The sequence below is a fragment of the Oryzias latipes genome, chromosome 14, assembly GCF_002234675.1.
Source record: "Oryzias latipes chromosome 14, ASM223467v1".
NCBI classification, from domain to species: Eukaryota; Metazoa; Chordata; class Actinopteri; order Beloniformes; family Adrianichthyidae; genus Oryzias; species Oryzias latipes.
Window position 1 is genome coordinate 16,941,817 of NC_019872.2, and position 20,848 is coordinate 16,962,664.

Genomic DNA, 20,848 nt, shown 5'->3' on the forward strand with positions numbered 1-20,848 from the left:
TCATATAACAATTCGGTTTATTTTATTTATTTTTTCCAGACAGACACATCAATTTCTGGACCACAGTAGAGGATGGAAACCTTTCACAGACATTTTTTTTAATCAATATTATTATTTGAAAATACAAATATAAAATTAGACTTTCCACATTTGATATGTGAGAGACCCCCATCCATTATTAATACCATTATCATTTTTAGTATATTTTACAATAGGGCTTGAGCAAGCCATATGATAACCTGAAAGATGCTTTCAGATGTCAGTCAAGTCTGTCTGTCTCTCGCCATAAAAAGTCGGTCAACATAAAAAAACAGGGGCAAGTGTTAGGAATGGGCAGACAGTGGCTGCAGAAACATGGAGGCGCAGGGGGGCCCGTCCATGCAGTCTGAGGGGCTCCCAGGCTCCCCCTTCAGCCATGCTGTTTGCTCCAAACTTGACAGCACGTCAGGGGTCGACTCTCCTGTTCGTACGCTAATGATGAGCAGTTTATGAAGCAGGTCGTCACGGTGAGAGGAAAACTTTGTATACAGCAGAGGTCTCCAGTCTAACATTACCCAAGCAAGTTTAAATGACTGAGAATTGCAATTATATATTCATCTATACATACATATATATTGCAATTGTGAGCATGGGGTGAGATGGCGATGGCTGGGAGTAAAAAGGGAAAATAACCCCCTAAAAGGTGAGCTCACGCGTGGACTTGTGGTATTCCGGTCACCTCAACTCGTCCTGGTGGCTCTGAACCCTCATTAGACACGTCAGTGAGTCACTTTGTGGACTAACTTTGAGACCGTATCCGGTATCTCTCAGAGATAAGGGCGTGTTGTCTGGTTTAAAGCATTAGCACCACCGTGAATGTGCCTCACCTGCCTATAAAACCTCAAAAACATTCACTCCAGTCTAAATGGACGGAGCCAGAGCCGAGTGGGACGAAAGCTCTTGTACCTTAGGAGAAAACAGCACTTCCTGTTTTGAGGAGGTGACAGAAATCCCAAAAGCACACGTGCTCTCCGAGGCGGGATTCCCCCCCATGACAGATGAGACGTAATGTTTGGCCATTGCCTAGCACTTGCCTCGAGATTCAAGTTTAAATGGATACGGTAGTACACTACAAATGTCAACACCTTCCCGGTTGACTTTTTTTCTTTTTGATTATTTTCTCTTTTTTTTTCTTAAACCAAGACCCCTCCCCCTCTCCCCGAATCGATAAGCTAGTCTACTAAGATGTGTAACATTCATCAGCTGTAAACTGCTGTCAGTTTGAGATTAAATGAAATTATAGCAACATTGCCATGCTACCTTAAAGTCCAAGCTGCAACACAAAAATATGCTCAATTCAGTTGCATTTAATGAGGGCAAAAAACAAAAAAAGAAAACCAGAGGGTTCAATATGAAAAAGAAGAGCCACCAGCAACATGTGGTGAAAAACATTTTTATGTAATAAAGTTGTAATATAAATGCAATTCTAGAAATGTTTTCTGATGAAATGCGATGGAAACTGAGGCTCAGAGTTTCTCGGATGGACTTGTAGGTGGTTTAAGTTTCTGTTCGACTAACTGAATCCAGATAAACCAATTAAAAGAGGCACATGTCAAATCAACACACAGAACACGTGCTTTAATCCTGTTAAAAGGAAAACCAGCTTACATGAACACTTAAACAGCAGATTACTGTCAGTTTTACTGAGGTTTCACTATAGAGAGATTTTCAGACAGGGATTAGCAAAAAAAAAAAAAAAACATTTAAGATGGCAAAACATGTTTTCATTTTTGTTTTTAAGCAAAATTACAAAAAAATTGTCATCAACTCTTTTAAAAGTTGATTATTTTATGAATTCTTTCTTTATTCCGAGCATCACTGACAATCCCTAAATTAAATGAGTGGATTCTCAAAGAACAATTACATTAATGGTGATCTGTTGACAGTAATGCGACGCCAACAGTCAAGTAAAATCATTAAGAAAAACAAAATGAACATTTTTATTGCACTTTGAGGCAATAAGATGCTGATTTACCGTAATTGTATTTTTGAACCAATTATTGTTACATTTGAACATCTCTAAAGCTCTCTTTTTTTATTAGGTACAGTAATAATGAAAGTCTATCTTCAGATCTTCAGTTTTAAGATTAAATCAATTGAATCATACTGAATCAAGCTTATATCCAAACTGTGCAAACATCCAAAGTTAACAGTGTTCAAACAGCTCTGTGATGATAATGGTGGCTAAAACACCTAAGTAATGTTTGCTAAATAAGAAATTCTATATATTTTTTTACAATCATGTCAAGAAAAAGCAACGTTCAGTTTCATTTTTTAGGCTTTCCTGTTCATATCAGCCCATAATGATTAGTCATCTGATCCTGACTGCTGTTTTTGAACTAAGAGAAGACAGCCTCAGCAGAACATAGATGCCTTCCAAATGAAAAATGTGATGAAAAAGGAAAAAAGGAGAGGCTTCTTACAAACCGAGGTGTTTGCTGCTCTGCAGCGTTCAGGTGTGTTTTAACAAAAAGGAAAAAGCAGACTTCAGCAGTGCTGTCAGAGAAGCAGCTCCGTTTTGGGAGAGACGATCATTTTCATGCAATTTAGACGGTTTCCTTCCACAGCTGCTCAGATTATTCACGAGTGGAAAACATTCAAGACAGCTGCCAATCTTCCAAACAGAATGCTTCCCGCTTCAAGGTCAAAGCCAGAGCTCTGAGAAACCATTAAAAAATAAACATCTCCGGCCCTGCAGGCCTTGCTGAGTTAAACGGAGCACTTCCATTTATTTGGGGGAGGCCGGAGGAAAATATTTCTTTTGTGTGTGTGTGTGTGTGGGGGGGGGGGGGGGGGGGGGGGTAAAATAGATCTTTCTAAAGTTGACTTGAAGAAACCGAAGATAATCTAAGCGATAGGGAAATCCCCCAGCTGATGTAACTGACCTAAAGCTATCAATTGTGGGGCACAGCAGTGGAAGGATCATGGTTTATACACACAGAACCAGATAACAGAGATAACATCGAATTCTTCTGTGTGCCAGTATTTTTTTGTTTTTTATTTTTTTGAGTCAAAAGTGAGATCTGAACCCAGCAGACCTCCAACAATAGTTTGCTCTGATATTGTCAAAGACCTCTAACTTAAAAAAACGTGCACTGCATCTGCACTTGTTAAAGTTTTTCTTCACTAAAAGTTGCCTGTCGCGCGTTCCAGCTCAACCATTTCTGCACATGTAAAAGCCAGTCAGGATCACATTTTTTATAGTTTCCATTATGTTCTGATAAGAAAAGGATTTTTCCTACAACTGTGTCCCTCTTAAAAAATAAGAGAAAAGAATGAATATTCATCAAAGTTTGCATATCAAGCATTAGCATTTAAGGTAGTATGGCACACCCCTTTAAAAACATTCAAGGGTGGGGATCCAAATAATGCCTTGTGTACAATTCCATCTTCCAGCATTGGTTTCTCCGTTGTTCATCTATGAGAGCTTTGGTTAGCTGAAACCATGTTAGAGTGGCTAAACCAAGGAAGGCAGAAAGAAAAAAAACAAAAACGTACAGGGAATAAAATCTCAAAGAAAAATAATCGTCTGCACATTATCAGAACAATATGATCATTGAGAGAAAGGTCTATCTTGACTGGTCCTAAATCCACTAGAGTCACTACGAGTATAATATTAATGAGTCCTATATAACATCTACTTTGTAATTACAGGAGATAGAAAAAGAGCGCAGGGCGGAGGGGGACTCGTATGAGAGAAAGGAGAGGTAGCGCGAGGGAGAACAACAAAGAGCACTACACTGGTATCAAAGACAGCACTCAAGTTTACAAGTTAACTGTGGATTTTTTTACACAATCATGAAATACATGAGTGATCAACAAAAGAGGAGCTCTGAGGATGGGGATGGAAAGAGAACGTCATGGATGCACAGTACATTTTAATATTATATTACAATTCTTAATATATAAATCACAAAGTATCAATAAAACTCTGATTAAACTGGAAACCAGCAAAGAAGCATTTGTCTTTTTTTGTATTTCTTTTACATTTTGAACATTACAAGTTGTTGTTTTTTTTTAAAATCACACTTTCATATCTATATTTCTTTAGAAATATCCAGCATTTTTCTTTACCTGGTTGTGCTGAAATGAAAGAAATGGGACGACAAGTGCGTTAAATAAGACAGAAAAAAAACCTGTGAATTTAAAAAGCAGACCACTCTGCTGAGCATATAATTATCATTTATAATATTAATAGAAAGCTGTCGTGAGCAAAACCCTTTATCACACGTGCTGTGCAAAACCCGGTGTAGCGACAGATCGTGAATAATTCAGTGTCTTCTTTTGACCCTGTGCAGGAAGAAGAAGAGACTTGGGTCTAAGTTTTACACTGCAACATAGCAGTAAATGTTACCCCCAAAAAAGTGTTTTTTTCTTCTTCTTTTTTTCTGGTGGAGAATATATTAACCCCAGAGTCCTTCATGCTGTCCCTTTTACAAAGCCGACGTACAAATGTGCAAAGAGAATGGCCTGTACTTCACAACTCACAGTGCAATGATTACTTTCAGTGTTCTCTATTTTATTTATAGATTCATAATAAATTAAACCTGCCAATGACTCCATGAGAAAACTCACGATAGAAGGCTGAGGTATGGTATCAAAACGCTTCTCAAACGATTCAGAAAGCCTTCACCAGCCCGAGCCCAGGACTCGAGCGGGACGAAACCGGTTCCTCTCCAGAGTACAAAAGTGTCAGAATACACTGCAAAATGCCTAATCTTCACCTACAGTGTGCTTTGGATGTCTTTTTTTAATCTTTGAAACGACACTGATATCTTTAACAGTTAGACAAAAGATACCCATCAGGCTCTTTTTTAAATTATTATTAATATCATAATTATTTCTCAAACTGGTTGTAAATTTGCTGGTATGACACTTGTAAAATTATTCAGCTTCAGTATTTACAGAGCAAGTGTGTTCGCTTTGTGTGTGGGCTTATTACACCGTCTTCCTGCAGGAAACAAAGAGTAGAATATTAACGGTTTACAGCTTTTTCTTCTATTCACACGCTATAACATTGTTCTTTTGACACACCATCACAAAAATATGCTATTCTCTCACAGGGTTGGTTATATGCAGTGACTGGAATAATATGTACAGCTACATTTCTTTTCTCAAGTTTGAATTCACAATGTAGTTATATGAAATTTTTGTTATAGCATATATATATATATTTCTAAACAACAAAAACAACACTTATAAAAAAGGACCATAAAAATATTGGAGTCCTCTTTGTATTGCCCAAAAATAGGTAATTATGGTTTACAATGAGACGTCACAAGAGAAAAATGAAATAAAACAGCGACTAAAATTTATTACTTTGATACCTTCTTTCAAATTCTCCTTACATTTTTTTCTCCTATTTTTGCAGAAGGACTGGATGGCCAACCGCCGACTTTTTTCCTTTACACTGACCGTTACACTGATGAAGACTTGCAGATATTCTTGCCTTTGGCCCCCCCCCCCCCCCCCCCCCCACCGTTGTACTTTAAAACAAAAATCCATTAACACAGCACTACTAGAAGTTAAAATAAAACACAGAAATCGAGAAAAAAAAAGGCTATAATGAATCTCTAGGTTCTAGTGAAAAGGAACGGAAGGAAATCAGTGGGTGAGCTGGACGTGAAACATCATACCAAACCGGTTTGTAAAGTTATAGGAGGTTTGGATTATAGTACAGCAGTTGTTCTTTTTCAGAGATGACTTTTTCTTTTCTTCTTCATGTGGATCCATCTTTTCGCTCGTTTTACTTGGGTGACGCCGTAGTGCTTGAAGTTGATTTAACATCACCTGCACACAAAGCCAATTAGAAACTTCTTCCTGTCTGTCCTGGGCCACCAGATATACTCTGCTGTGTGACAAGAGGAAGGAGAGGGAAAACAAACCACAGCGTTAGGAAAGGAGGGGATGTTTCAGCAGCAGAAAGAAACGCTCACATTCTGCTCAAAGAAAAAAAAAAAAAGGGGTTCATGCTTGTTGGAGCTCAAAAGGTTGCATGGAGGGAATGTGAGATGATTGGAATAAGAAACTAACATTTTAAAGTCTATGTGTAACAAACCACTTTAGTCCATAATCCCACTGAGGAGACACTATTTCAATGAAGTCTTGGACACTGACAGTAAATGTGGATGTAAGACGACAAAAAGCTCCTCCTCTCTGAGTTTTATCTATGCTGGTGTTAGCTACGAGCATGTGAAAAGGAAACTAAAAGATCTGAAACCTTCAGCTCCTCCAGTTAGGCCACTTGTTACTGACAGCTGTAACCCTTGTGCTATCCTAGGCACTTTAACGTTGGGAGTTGGGTCATCTAGACCCACTAGACAGTGCTCTGAACCTTTTTTCTTCAATGATTTGTGATCTTCACTGGTGTCCATGGATTACATGAAATCTTTCCACCTTTATCCACCTTTGTCATGGTAGGGAGAACACGTCAATGTAAGGGTGGAGTCATCTAAGATAGCACAAGGGTTAAGGTGGCGCATTTCTATTTAGCGGCAGGTCAAAATCATGGACTGTGCCAGAGAACTGGACTGAGTGTGACGTCACCCAAAGAAAACGACTTACTTCTGGTTTCAAACTAATAAAGTTAGTTTAGTCACTACTTTTTTGCGATATGGACAACTTCATGTTGAAACCAGAAATCATCAGTAGGCTGTGATTGGTTTGAGTCAACATTTCTATGACAACCACTCTCATCAATCACTTAAAAGGGGGCTCAGGAGAATCTGTCAATCAACACCACCAACTTTTATTAAGGTATCTGATAGGCCCGTTTATAACTTAAGTAACTTGCAATAAATAACTAAAAAAACATTAAAAAAGTGACTGACTGAGTAACATCTGTGTATTTCACAATGTAAGTCTTTGGGATTTGGCTGTTTGGGACAGTTGGAACTTCCTATTTGGAACGCCAGGGGGGAAGGGTCACTCAGTCCAGTTGTCTTATAGGGTCAGTGGTCTAAATCAAACTAGTGTGGCTGGCAAGAGTGACACAATCTGAAACATGGAAATAAGGCAAGATGGAGGCATTTCAGTTATGAGGGAAGGAACCAAGAGCTGGCAGTATGTGTGTGAGTGTGACTTCCACTCATTCTTTAAACAAATTTCAGTTTTTTTCTGTAAATGACCATTTTTCTTCTGGATTTTTCTTAACCCCTTGAGACCCGAGCTCTTGCTTGATATACTTTTTAGGTTTTGTAGTCACATGGCCCCAGGTAATCAGAATTAACTACACTGAAAATAAAACCCACAATTTGATGTTCTCGTATGGACGCCAGGTCTCAGGAGGTTAAATCGCACAAAACTCTACTTCCAGCTCTCAGCAGGGATGAGTGCAAATCAACACATATTAGAGATTATTAAAGAACAATTTGACAGGAAATATAGGGCAATACCTCTGATGAGATTGCAACCGGCCACCTGTTCAATGGTATCCATTTGTAAAAGCTGTCGCAATCAATGGGCCCTAAAAGGGTACAGTTAGTGATGTTATCAGTATGCATTTCAGAGAGAAAAGTGAGTAAAATATCAACTTTTTCAAGCTAGCATGAATGTTTGAACTGCTCGTGCTCCCGACTGCAAGACCGCAGCAGGAAGAAAACTCTTTAAAGGCTGCAAAGATTCGGACTCAATGTTCAAAAATAAAGAGCTTAATTAATCAAAACACATCAACTCTCTTTTTGTTAGAATGAAATGGCAAGTGAACACATTCATGCTAGCATAACTGATTGAATCTGAGAGCGTGCAGAGAGCGGCGTGGTCTCGGTGGGATTGCCCCCCACCCCCACCCCGCTGACAGGTCTGCAGAAAGCCACCGACTCCAACGCTGAAGAAAGAAGCTCTTTCAGCTGCGATTATTTGTCTTTATCACCTCAATCAACTAATTGCGCTCTAATTGTCTTGCATAAAAATACGGTTAGGTTCATTACTGCTTCTTCACAGTGCCTGTTTTCATACTGGCTAAAGGGATTAATAAAATCAGTGAAGCGTGAGACACAGGGACAAATCAGCGAGTCTGAAGTCATCCGTGAGCTTGTGAGATATGATGATTATACACACATTCAGATGAAAAGCACCCACAGTACAGAAATGAGTTATAAGCGTGTTTTAGTTCTGAATCATTTCCTATTTTAATGTTCTGAATAGAGAGATCATTGGGCCGCGAGAGAGGAGTCAGAAAGCTGCATCACCTCTGTGATTTACTGATCTCTTTTTTTCCTCCCCTCACTCTGAAGCGGTGATATTCACACTGATCTGCTCTAGAGATGTCTTTCAGGATCCCAACATGACAATTTGCTTTGCATTTGCATTTCTGTCACTCAGCCATGGAGCATGGCCACAAACGTTGCAACAAATGGAAAATAATAGGAACGAATGGCCTGGTATCCATCTGCAAACTATCTGCTGTTAAATCTGCCTCGAAACAGAGCCAGACTAGATTTTTACTCCACACACAGACCAGCGGAGAAAGCAAAAGAGGCTCTGGGAGGGGCTTTGTTCACGTGTTGGGAAAAAAAAAGAGGATCTTAGTCAGCTTTTTTGAGTTAGTTCTTCATCCCAATTCTTGGGTTATTAGTGTTGGGATATTTTTTTAGGTTACTTTTTGGAGCAATACTATTTTTTTGGATTGTAGTGTTTTCATTTTAACCCAATTCATGTTTTTTTCCCTGATTTTTTTTTCCTTGATTGCAAAATAAAATGCTTTTAACCCTTAAAGTTGGGTCAAAATGACCAAACTTGGGTTATTTGTAACTATGGAGTGTGTAAGTTGTAGATTAATTCCTTCATGAGTTGCTTTTGATTACAGAAGCTACATTTGTCACCAAATTGAATCTAAAAAGTGTCAAAATTTTCCATACTACTAGTTTAAACTACTAACTACTACTACTAATACTAACTACAAAATGCATAAACAAAACACTAATGATTATTCAAAAAGCAAAGCAGGTTCAATAATGATTAAAGACCCACTCTGATAAAAATTGTGTTTAGGGTGTTTTTAACGTGTTTTAGTCGTATTTTTTCTGATTATGGAGGACATATATTAAGAATACGAAGGGCAAAACTATATTTCTGTATATTTCTAATTCAAATCGTTGTGACTCAGGAGCAGATTTAAAAATTGTCGCTTGAAAAAGAGCTTATTTCTGAGGTAGAAAATACATTCTCTCCCACAACTAAGAGCTGAATTTCTAATGAACCCCTGCCGCTCTGCAGAAACTATGTCTTAGAAAACAACACAAGTGTTTTGATTTGGGCTAAAACGGCATAACAGTAAATGAAAGACCACTGGGAACACTTTTAAAATAGATCGAAAGACGGTCAGAGTGGGACTTTACCTAATCTTCTCTTTAAATATAGAAGCAACATGGACCTACATATTCATATCACATCAAAAAAGTGAAAGCTCACAAATGGAAAAAAAATTCTTTGGAAGGAAATTTGAGTTAATGATGTAGACTACATCGTTTGAGAAGAGTGCCTTCACCCTGCAGTCTTGCAGTGCTTGCTTGTTTGCGGTACTAGGCTTGTTGTTAGTGTATCCCAGTTAAGCCATGCGTTAATTAACCACTTTCAGAAAGCAGATGTTATTTTTAAAGTTTCTACCAGGTCTCTCAGTTGAGTCATGTAAAGCAGAGCAAACATGCTTTATAATGTCACCTGGACTTGATTTTAATGCAGTTTGAGACATTTCACTATTTAGAGAGGCTGCGCTTGGATGTTTTACTTTAAATTCACACAGTAACCCAGGGAATTATAACAGGTACATATCATGACTGGTAATCAACATGAGTGCTGCTCCGAAAAGGAAAGCAGAATGCTAATTTAGAGATTCTGCAGGTATAAAGTCACAGCAATAAGATGGGATGCAGATGAGTCATCCTAACTTCCTGCTCCTAAAAGCTCATTGGGAAAAAGGAAAAGTCGAAGCAGAGAGTGACTACGACCTATTTTGCAGACTGATCATCACTGCCGGCTTTGTGAATATCTCTCCAAGGATTAACATAAACAAATTAGTTCCTTTCAGTGCTGCTGCATTCCTGAGCTTTTTTTTTTTTTTTTGCAGAGTCCTCCTGCGAGCACGGTGACAGAAAGGCAGGATAATTCGGCTCACCTAATGTGACATACAGGCTCAGGCGGCGGAGTTTGTCCGCAAGAGTCTTTAGATGCTGTCAGACTGAAAAGCTCTGTGTTGCTGTCACCTCTACTTGCCAATCCCCGTCTTACACTTACGAGTTGACATGGCAACCGGCAGCTAAGTGATCAGCGAGGAAAAAACAAAGCAGCAGCAAAAGACTGAACAGCTACACCTGGACAAGGACACAGGCGGGACGGGAGCTGCCAGACAGCAGTGATGGAGGGGAGTCAAGCTCCGGGACGAGGAGAGTGGGAGTTTCTAAAATTAAAGGAAATTTGTTCTGAAGAGAGTCCAAGAGGTCTAAAAGGAGGTGATTTGTGTATTTCTTAAGGGAATACACATTTGTTTTGGACAAAAAAACCTTCACAACAAATGTGAGATTGCCCTGAAACACAACCCTATCCATGTTGCACACTTTAAAATATAAATCAGTATTCATTTACTAATTTAAAACGCACTGATGCATCCTGACACATTTAAAAATGTGATCGTTTTTTTATTTTTAAGGGTTTTGTATATTTTTATGAAGCTCCTCTTCTTCTGACCCAGCTGGATGCAGCATTTATGCCCTTAATAATTTTCTAATTTTGATCTTTAGATTACAGAAGACATTTAATCTAAAGTTACATCTACATCGCCCTCGGCAACGTGCGTTCAAGCAGGTACTTCTAATGAAAAGTCTATATAAACGCACATTTTCAGGGTTCATAACTCTTGCTTTCACGTGTAGCTACACAAGTTTCTACGACTGTTTTCGGGCTCTATGTACTAAATCTGCGGTAATGAAAGATAAACCAGGTTGAACTTTGACCAATCAGGGACTTGGATTTGGTAATGACATCCGGATGGCTTCTCTATTCATTCATGGAAATAACAATGTAAATGTGGATCAGGGTGGAGAAATTAATAATTGCAGTTTGTATCCATCTGGAATTATATGACATATCTTTCATTATTTGGAATAGAGCTGTGAAAGAAAAAGTCTGGAGCAAGATTTGTGAGATTTGCACCGCTTTGACATTTCCCACCATTTCCTAACTGCAGGTGGTGGACATGCGATAGTAAACAGTGGAAAGAGCAAAAAATGAACACCATGGACTAAATGTCTGGTGTGTGCATAGCTTCAGACTTTCATTCATGGAACATTTTTATTGCATTCCTACTTCCTTGGAACTTTTTTGTTTAAACCAAAATTGTACAGTATTTTTACTGAGTTAATTGGGACTAGAACATTAACAAACTCAACTAAAATCAAAACAACCTGCTTCTGCTTTAGAGGTCTAAATCAACTCACTGTGATGCTGGGTCCAAATCCAGAGCCTGGCTGAGGGCTAGCAGCGCTGATGTAGTTGCCAACAGCCGAATCCTGGCTGCTGGGTCCGTACAAGTCAGCCACAGGACCTGGACTGTTTGCGCCTGGGAAGCCTCCGGGTCTCGATGGGTTGGCTCCTGCGTACAAACACAGCAAGGAGCAGAGCAGCTCAGGAACATTCAACAGAGATCAGCTCCACAATTACAGGAGGACATAAAAGAACACATCACTGGATTCACAACTTTGTCACCAAGGACTTGTTCTTCTCTACGGATGCAGGTTTCTATATTTGAGACTAAATGTTCAATTTCCTCAAAAGTTCACAAAACAATGTTCTAGGATTTGACTCAAACTACAGCTGAATCCAGTATGATATTCTGAACAGGGTCTACATGCTTTGAATCGTATGCTTTATATTAACATTCACTTAATCATGCATAAAAAACAGGCACACTGCTAAACAAACTTCCAACATGCCGGTTAACTAGTACGTTGCAGTGTTGTCATGCAAAAAAGTGAGGGACAACTTGTAAAACATTGTTTGCTGAAGAAGAAAAGTACAATTGGACTGTGCAATCAAAGATTTTATGCTTTTTTTTTTGTTGAGCAACCAAACTAGAAACTTTTGCTCATATGTATTCTCAGCACCTTGAGTCTGCTGGAGAAACTTCCACCGGAAAGTAAAGGTTTGTCAGGCAGGAGACGTAGGCATAAGGGGGAAATATAAAAGCTTGACCTGAGGTCACCTGCAGGTCCAAACTCAGCGGGAGATAAAAGAGAAATACTGCACATGACTTACCACCTTTGCCCTGTGAGTAAGAGCAACTCAGACTAATAAAATGGCTTTTGAAAACCCATATGCCTATTAGGGGCCAATAACACTGGCAACACAAGGAAAAACAGTCGGGGAGAAAGAAAAATGTGGCGATCCCTTAACAGCAATCTCCTCTGCTGTCAACTTTCCTGTAACCCTCTGTCTCACTCTTATTCACACAAAGACTTCCAAAAGTAGAGGGGGGGTTCAATAAATAAAAACAGCAGAATAAAGAGAAAAATGTTCTGAGTGCAGAAAAAACTCAATCTTGTGTAAATATAGGCGCATGAACCCTGTGATGTCTTTGTAGAACACACACACACACACACACAAATAGGCGGTTTGACGGCAGTTCAGCCACCGCCTTCCTGCAGACAAACTCAGGCTGTCACCTTATTTAATGTGTCACTGCTCCATCTATCAGAAGTACTTCAAGACAACTTTGCTTCATTTAAGTGTGCCTCAAAACACGCCGTACATATCCATTTATAGCACTCTAGGAAAATAAAGCAATCTGGGTAAACACACATCTCCAAGAGTTGACGCTGCTGTTTGACTAAAGACTTTAAACAGTGAGCAGCTACTGCTCTTATCTTTTCTGTGCAGCTCCCACTTGGCTCATTTATTATATAATTAAGATTTTTTCAGTTGAAATGGCAACCTTCATTTCCTTTAATGGCTGAGTTTTGTTGGAGTGCTCCCCCTCCTCCCTTTTCGCTCCATGTGTGTTTTATTTGAGCGTACAGTAGGACCTGTAAGGCTCCTGCACACAGATTAGACAGTGGAAAAAAAAAGGCTAATGTAATGTGACTTAAGCTGTTCAACTCATGACGGGAAAATGTGTTTTAGTCATGATAAAATTCATAATTCTATCTAAAATGTTATTGTTTTTAGAATCAAAAGGCTTTTGAGTCGATGCACTATAAAACAGGCCTCCTAGAAAGAAGTCAAAAACCTTAACATTTGAAAAATTGTCTTAAAATAAGCAAAAAAATCTGCCAATGGGGTTAGAAAAACGGTCATAAAAAGAACTCCTTTTTTAATTAAAGGAATTCTAGTCACTTTTCTCAAACTAAGATTATTTTGCTATTGAAAAACTTTCAAGACAGAAAATGAGAACTTTTCTTGAATCAAGGATCTTTTCACATTCTCAAGATTCAGTTTTTGCAGTGTGTCTCTAAGACATTATGAGACGTATACACTTAACTTGGTAGCAGCTGGATTTGTGTGCAGAGTGCAATCATCTCCCCTGGTGCTTTTCCAGGTCAGACCTACAAATCACTTTCACACTGCGCTGGCGTGAACCGCTCCAGTCACATTAACGGACAGACACACACAGCAGGAGCGCGCTCCCCTACTTTCTTACCAGAGAAATCCTACATATTGCATTATTAAATAAACAAACAGCATCTCTGCTTCCAAGGTGCTAGCCTTGACTTACAAAACTGGTGCAACAAATGCAACAAAACTAACTGAGCTTCTTTGCTCTTCTGCTTGTTTTACAATAGCTCATAATGAAAGTTCTACTCCATCTGCTTTTATTTTGGCGGTGGTGGTACACTTGAACTGAAGTTAAAGTAATTTCTTGGGCTACTTTTTTATTACAGTTACTTTACTAACATCAACAAACAGGAAAAGTCCACAAAGAAAACACTCATTCTGTCACTTTTGCAAAAATACTTGAATAAAAATGAAGATTTCCTCCAGATTTAGGGACTGAATTAAAGATGAAAGCTCTAATTTCTCTTATCTCTTTTGTGAAATAGAATATTTTGCTGTAGAGAACATTTTTTGTCTCTGTGACAAATTTCAAATTAAAACTCACTTGTCTTTTCTAATTAGCTTTAAATGAACTAAAAAAGCAGAAGAAGCAATTACAGGGAAACAAATTCTCAAGCATCTTATGCTTCACATTTATCATTGGAATTACACTTGCAATTTAAAAACAAAGGAAAAATTCAATTCAATCTTTCTACTTTTATTTCGGTCTACCTGAAGCATCCAAACAAATGCCATCACTGTCTCTGCTTTTGATCTAATTAGAGTCAGGGTTGGCTGCAAATATGAAGTTAACTGCACAAACAACGCGCACGTAAATCATGTTACAAAGCAATCAAACCTTGTTGACTCACTCAGGATCTGAACGTGTTGTCATATGCAAAACAACCACCAGGAGCAATACACCACCGGTCCAGCAGGGGGACTTCCACACAAACCCTCTCTACCCTGACAGCCATAAAACACCATGAGAGAGCCACAGCATCAGCAGACACAATCACAACATTCTGGATTCCTAATGTCACAAGTAAATACTGTTAAAGCAGTCTCACTTGCATTACAGAAGAATTCATATTAGGAAATCTGAAGTTGAGCTTTTCTGCTAGAAAAAAAATATTTTTTCTGCAAAGCAAAACAAAAGAAAACATCCGCAACATGTTCATGTTTATTGATTTGACATGTTGAAAAGACAGAAACAATTTTGGAGAATGAAAAAGTTGGTGGACTGACTTTTTTTTTACGAAATCCTTGAACCAAAAGACTTTTAAAAGTCAAAAATCATTTACTTTTCTCTCTCAGTGTAAAGTGAACATTTCACAGAAACTGGCTATAAAATTCATTTTCATTAGTTGCTGGTGCAACCACAGGAGTTTAGGAGGAAGTAGGTTCCCTGGGTGTAACTGACCTTTTCACTGGTAATTTAAAAGATGAAATTTTAGAGCTGCTGCGATAACTCGATAACAAGACACTTTATATAACCTGCAGAGACTCCAAACAAGGGGGGACTGCGCTGACCTGATTGCAGTCCTGATGCGTTATCAACAAAGAATAGGAGCAGCAACTGTCCTGTTCTTAGTCTTTTCAGGAGCAATTGGTACAAAACAACAAACTTAACTCCACATTTCTGAAGATCTTCCAAACACTAAACATCTTTTGGAGGTAGAAATTGCAAGTCTTCAAGTTGTTTTTTTGTTGCATTTTCCAGACTATTGAATCCTTTTTTATGACTGTTAGGTAATGAATCTAATTAAACCTGCAGAAGAACAATAGTAAAATGTTTCTTTAACAAACTTGCTCCACATCTTATTTTTTTTTATATGATCAAACTTTTTCTTAAAATCTTCAACTTCATCCTGCAATAATCCACACATTGATTTTTAGAAGAATTTTTTTCAAATAGATTTTATGTATAAATTCACACTATCCAACATCATAAGGGATCATTTTGTTCACATGCAAATGAAGGAGTACATTCTGCGAGCGTCAGCCTCTCATGTGCAAGCAAAGGCTGCGACATAACTCCACAAAGAAACAAAAAAAAAAAAAAAAATAAAATTGGTTAAAATTTTCAAAAGAGGAGGAAGAACATGCAATTTGGGGAACTTTAGGGCAATTTCTTTTCTTTTCTTTTTTTTTTTTTGAGAAAACATGTTCATAAAACAAAAGATCTGATCAGCTGCATGGAACAATGTGATGAATCAAATGGAAAAGTTCAAAAGGTGGATGAGATAGATGCTCATATACAAACCTGGGTTCTTAAACTGATCCGGGCTGTGTAGGTGCTGGAGGGGGGAGTTGCAGGCGGAGGTGGCATGCTCACTGTGCAGCATCTGAGCCGCTTGGGGCCCCAGGGAGCCATAGTCAGCAAAGGAACAGGGCCCCCCCCTCTGGTCACTGGGCGCAGAGTAAAACCCATAATCGGGGAGGCCTGGGAGATACAGTATAGGGTGGGGAGGGGAGGGGACTCCATCATTGTGGAAATGAACTTTTGTCAAAGTCAAAGTCAGTGTCCAGATTGCTGAGCATAGCTTGTCGGTGTGTTGCATCAATGCATTTAGTTGACTTTAATTGACCCCCCCTCCCCAGCAGCCATTTGATCTCTCACTGAAAGGATGCATTTAAACCTCCAATCTTTTTTTTTTTTTTTTTTTACCTTGAAGCTGGCCATTAAAAGCAAACACAGCATACACAATAAGGCCGCGGGTTTGACACGTTGACTTTTCCATAATTGGCTGGTCTGTCTTAAACTCTAAAGAGTGAGATAAAGCTAAAGAATCATTAAAAACAGATCAATACATTTTACATTTCAGGTGGACAATTCTTGGTTACCTGAAGGAAGCAAACACAGAGCGCCAATCAATAATCAATCTACTGTCTCCTCTCGGACCAATAAAAACTGATAAGTTCTTTTTTCCATCCTGTGAGTTAGACACAAATACGTTTATGTTAATTGATGATAAGCATCCGAGGGGTCGTAAGTACCCTGAGCACGTCTCAAACCGGCCTCTTCAGATGATTCCTCCTTTGACGCAGATGGCGGATTACCAACAGTTTAGAAAATGTCATTCAACAATAAGACATGCTGACATTTATTGCTTGTTCTCTTAATCTGAGACAAGCCGCTCCTATGAAGAGTGCAATTAAAAGAAATGGCTCCTTCTCACACCTCTTTGATAACCAGGTTAATCTACTCAGGAGGGACTGAGATCGGTGACTCCGGCTTCTCCATGCTGGGTTTCCCCTGCTGGGTGTGCGTGAGAGTGTGTTTTATTTGGGTCGTGGAGCAAATAGCCATTCAAAAGCACTTCACCTCCACCCATTCAGAGTTAGACAGTCCACTTCTGCCAAATGGAATATAAGCACCAGCCATGTTTCTCCCCGCCAATGCTTTTTAGCACTCTGATCTCAGCACTTGTGGGCTGTCTGCCCACTCATCAAATTATAGGCTCCAAATAGGGCAGGCTTCCCACGTACGTCACATAATGCCTGACACATTGAACAAAGCTCAAGAAGCAATCATTCCATTTATTTCACTTAGACAAATGTCACTGAAAATTGATTGGCCTTGCTAATGAGGGAAACTGGATCAATGGAATAATTATAATGGAAAAGAAACATTTGACAATCACACAAACCGTGTTATTGGGAATTCATAAGGAAGCCGTTCCAAAAAAAAACCATTTCAGGCGAGTGGAGATGCTAAAATCAAACAGGAAGTACTTCTTTCATTCCACAAAGGCGCTGCATTTCCCTCATTTCTTATGATAAATGGCACAAAATAAAACTATAGCAGAAAAATTACTTTTATTTCAATACACTGTAAGGGGGAAAATGAGAAAAATCTACATTTTTTAACCAGAATTTTTTTCCCCCAAAGATGAACCACTTAGTCACATTAACAAGCAGCACATGGAAGTCAAAGTCAATGCAGATGAGGCATCTGTTTACAGTATTTTCCACTAGCCAACAGCCCCTCACAACTCCAACCTAACAATACAACAAAAACGGTGAGCAATATTAATGCTATCTAGCCGTACAGTTTAAGGCCATATGCCAGGACAAGGAAAATGAAAATGTTCATGGATCTAGTCGTCTACAAGAGGATGCAAGGAATAGAGCAGAGCAGTGAGCATGTGGCTTGTCGTAGTAGCTTCTATGTCCCAACTACAAGCTTTTTCTAAAATCATTTTCATAATGATTTGAATGAATACTTAGAAATGCAATTTTAGGATAATTATTTTCATATGCGTGTCCTCCATTGTGAGAAAAATGCCACAAAAACATGTCAAAAATACCAAAAACTGCATTTTTATTGGAGTGGGTCTTTAAAAATGTAGCCCAGCCCTGTATATTAAAAAAATAAAAAAACTGAAGAGAAACTCAAAATCAGTGAAAATCTGACCAAACAGACGACCATCCATAACACAAATAATCCAAACCCCAAACTTTTTTTTTCTTTGAGCAAACATCCCGCCAGGTTAAACAGTGAAATAGTGACAGCAAACTAGCTTTGTTTGCTGCAAACACAGAGCTGCATGACTCTGACACCTAGCACGCAGATGCATTTTTAAAGCCATATATTTTCATCAGTGGCTATCTGATCTGTTATGCAGGAGGAGACTGAGCAGTGTGCCCACAGCTGCATCCGTATCAGCAATCATATCGCCGCGCCTCAGACCGTCCCACTATTAATATTCAGACAATCTTTTCGGAACAATGGCCCTTTCTGGTATTCTTTTTTTTTTTTTTTTTCCACTGGCCACTAATTGGATGTAATTACTCATCTACAAAACAAATGAGCGTGTTGAGGTTGCCTTGGAGACTAGATCAGGGGACCTAGCAGTGCGAATCGTTCGCAGGGCTTCATTTATACTGATAATTATCTCCCCTGCCCCCACCCTCTCTCCCTGCTGCCCTCGGTGACCAAAGCTGGCTGTGAGGCGATGGAGAGGGGAGTGTCTCACAGTCATCTGTTACTGACATCATCGGAGAGCCTCTCTGGAAGAGGATAAATGCCCTGTTCTCGTTTCCACTTTGCCAGGTGACTGCCTTTAAGGAGGAATCATAAACCTTGAAAGTACTAATTCTCCTTTTTCTCCCTTGTTAGAAAATAAAACCTATCACTCTTAAGATAAAATGGAGCCCACTGCGACATTAGGGTGTGGGAAATTTATACAAGTTGGTGATCGCAGTGTCCCTTTGAGACCAAACAAACCGGCGCCTATAAAAAAAAAATAGCATAATCTATGAGAATACAAAAGTTTCTACCTCAAAGTAAGTCGGAGCCTCTACTCTGAATTCAGGTCATCAGCAAAATATTGACTTCTCATCTGTCAGGCTCTTTGAATATACATGATCGGACCTGTTATTTATACAGTCAACAAATAGAGGGAACAGGGGGATAAAAAAATCTATAACTGAAAAGTTATTTTCATCTCTGGAAGCTGTGACTGTTCACACACTTGCTCCTCTCTTGGCCCCCGTGGCACAAGCCGGATTCCTCTGTGGCGATCAAACCGCGTCGCTCCGCAGAAGATGTCAATAAACCTGACACGCGGCTCCTCAAATTAGCCCTGAATTTTAGAGCTGCCATAATTAGCTTTTCCATTTTCACCAGTGTCATTTAAAAATAGCGTAAGGAAACTAACTGCTCTTTTGCCGTCGAGTCTTGCTTTCACTTTCTATTTGAAATAATCTTTTCTGAATGAATGGCTGAGTAATTAACAGCACTAGACACCCTTTTCATAGAGCACAGACATTTCATAAATAATACATATTTAATGTCTTGTCATTTTGTGTTCAGAGAGGCTTGTCTAATGAATTTTAACAGATGATTTCTTCTTGCATTTGCTCACCCGTACTCCGGCTTCTGTTTTCTTTACTTGGTTTTTATTTCTATGAATACTTTGCCTTTCTTTTTTTGGCCATTCTTTCAAATAAAGAACAAACTCAAAAGCTTCTGATTTGTGTTTGTTTTAAACATTACTGGACAATAACTGTGAGAGGTCACAGACAGAATCCAAACACTGCATAATGAGGTTCAGTTTACTAAACATGGTTAGCCCACTCAGACAGCATGAAAGGATTCTCATGCAGATTTTACCCTGTTAGAACGGGAGCTTCTTGCAACTGTGAAAGAACATTTACAATGCAAACTGTTTGATACCTACAAAGATTTAAAACTTTGTTTTTAGACATTAAAGATATTTTACCAGGTTTTACTTTGATTTAATTAATCTTTGCTGCACACTTTCCAAACTTTTCCCAAAATAAGAAAAATAAGGAAGTTTATATTAAAATGAGTCAAAATCCTGTAACTCTTAAAAATAGAAAAATTAGATTAAAGACTGGAATTAAAACCTCAAATTGTAATTTTTGGTTAAATTTTAAAAATGTTATTTCAAAGTTATCTGAATGTTAAAAAGGTAGACTGGCATTCATTTTCATTTTTTTGGAAACAGAAATTTAGATTTCTGTTAAAACAAAAGAGAGTTTTAGATTTTATGAGGATTTATTGAGATGAGCCATGTTCTTATTTGTTCACATTTTGTTCTAAAATTAGTCATTTCCACTTATAGAACTTGTGTTTTTGTCACGACAATCAAAATAAACAACAATTAGTTTAATAAAAACTCATGATACTAACCATTTCCCTAGCACTAGCAACATTTACTTATTAATGGGCTTTATAACATGCCGACTTCATAAATTCTATCTAGTTAACTTTTTAGCTTTTTTGTCTTTTCGAACATCTTGTTTCTAGATTTTGATATCTTATTATACGATTTTTTGTTAAGTAAAAACGTCTTGCTTTATAGACAGATTTTTTTACTACTTTCTAGTGATTTTCGTCTTAAGATTAGTGTTCTCCTATTTTGAGGCTACGTCTTTTGCAGTGCAGTGTTTGCTGATTGATAACAGGATCCGTTTTTTTCTAACTCCTGCTTTGAAAACAAATCTGTGGCTATGATTGAAAACTGAAGTATTGGAAGCTGCATGTTTTCATAAAAGTACAACCTTCTAAATATGTCTGTTATCTAACCATGTGTTGGTGCATTGGAAAGTGTTAAATAAAATGCTAAAACTATAAAAAAAAATGTTTTTTGAAGTGCTTGTTTATTTCTGAAGCGCAAATATTCTGCAGAAGGCATGCTTTCCACAGATGAGTTTTCAGTCTGAGGACAAAACGGATCTGCTGTTCAAAGCCTTTGGTAGCAGTGCGTTATTCATGCAGCCCCTGGAGGGCAGAGCGGCGACATCCAGAGAG

At 38.5% G+C, this 20,848-nt stretch overlaps 1 protein-coding gene across 8 annotated transcripts in view; it reads right to left on the minus strand.

Moving 5' to 3' along the window:
* Window positions 1–20,848, minus strand: part of msi2 (musashi RNA binding protein 2) — a 313,108-nt gene continuing 292,260 nt past the window's right edge. For 3 of the 8 annotated variants that reach the window (XM_023962327.1, XM_023962331.1, XM_023962330.1), the window contains 4 exons: window positions 15,830–16,009; window positions 11,472–11,626; window positions 7,434–7,504; window positions 1–5,890 (listed from right to left, as the gene is read on the minus strand). In XM_023962327.1, coding sequence (XP_023818095.1) covers window positions 7,463–7,504; window positions 11,472–11,626; window positions 15,830–16,009 — 377 coding nt within the window. In that variant the 3' untranslated portion in view covers window positions 1–5,890; window positions 7,434–7,462. The remainder of the gene's footprint in view (window positions 5,891–7,433; window positions 7,505–11,471; window positions 11,627–15,829; window positions 16,010–20,848) is intronic. The other 5 variants (XM_023962333.1, XM_023962332.1, XM_023962334.1 and 2 more) reach the window with 3 other exon arrangements.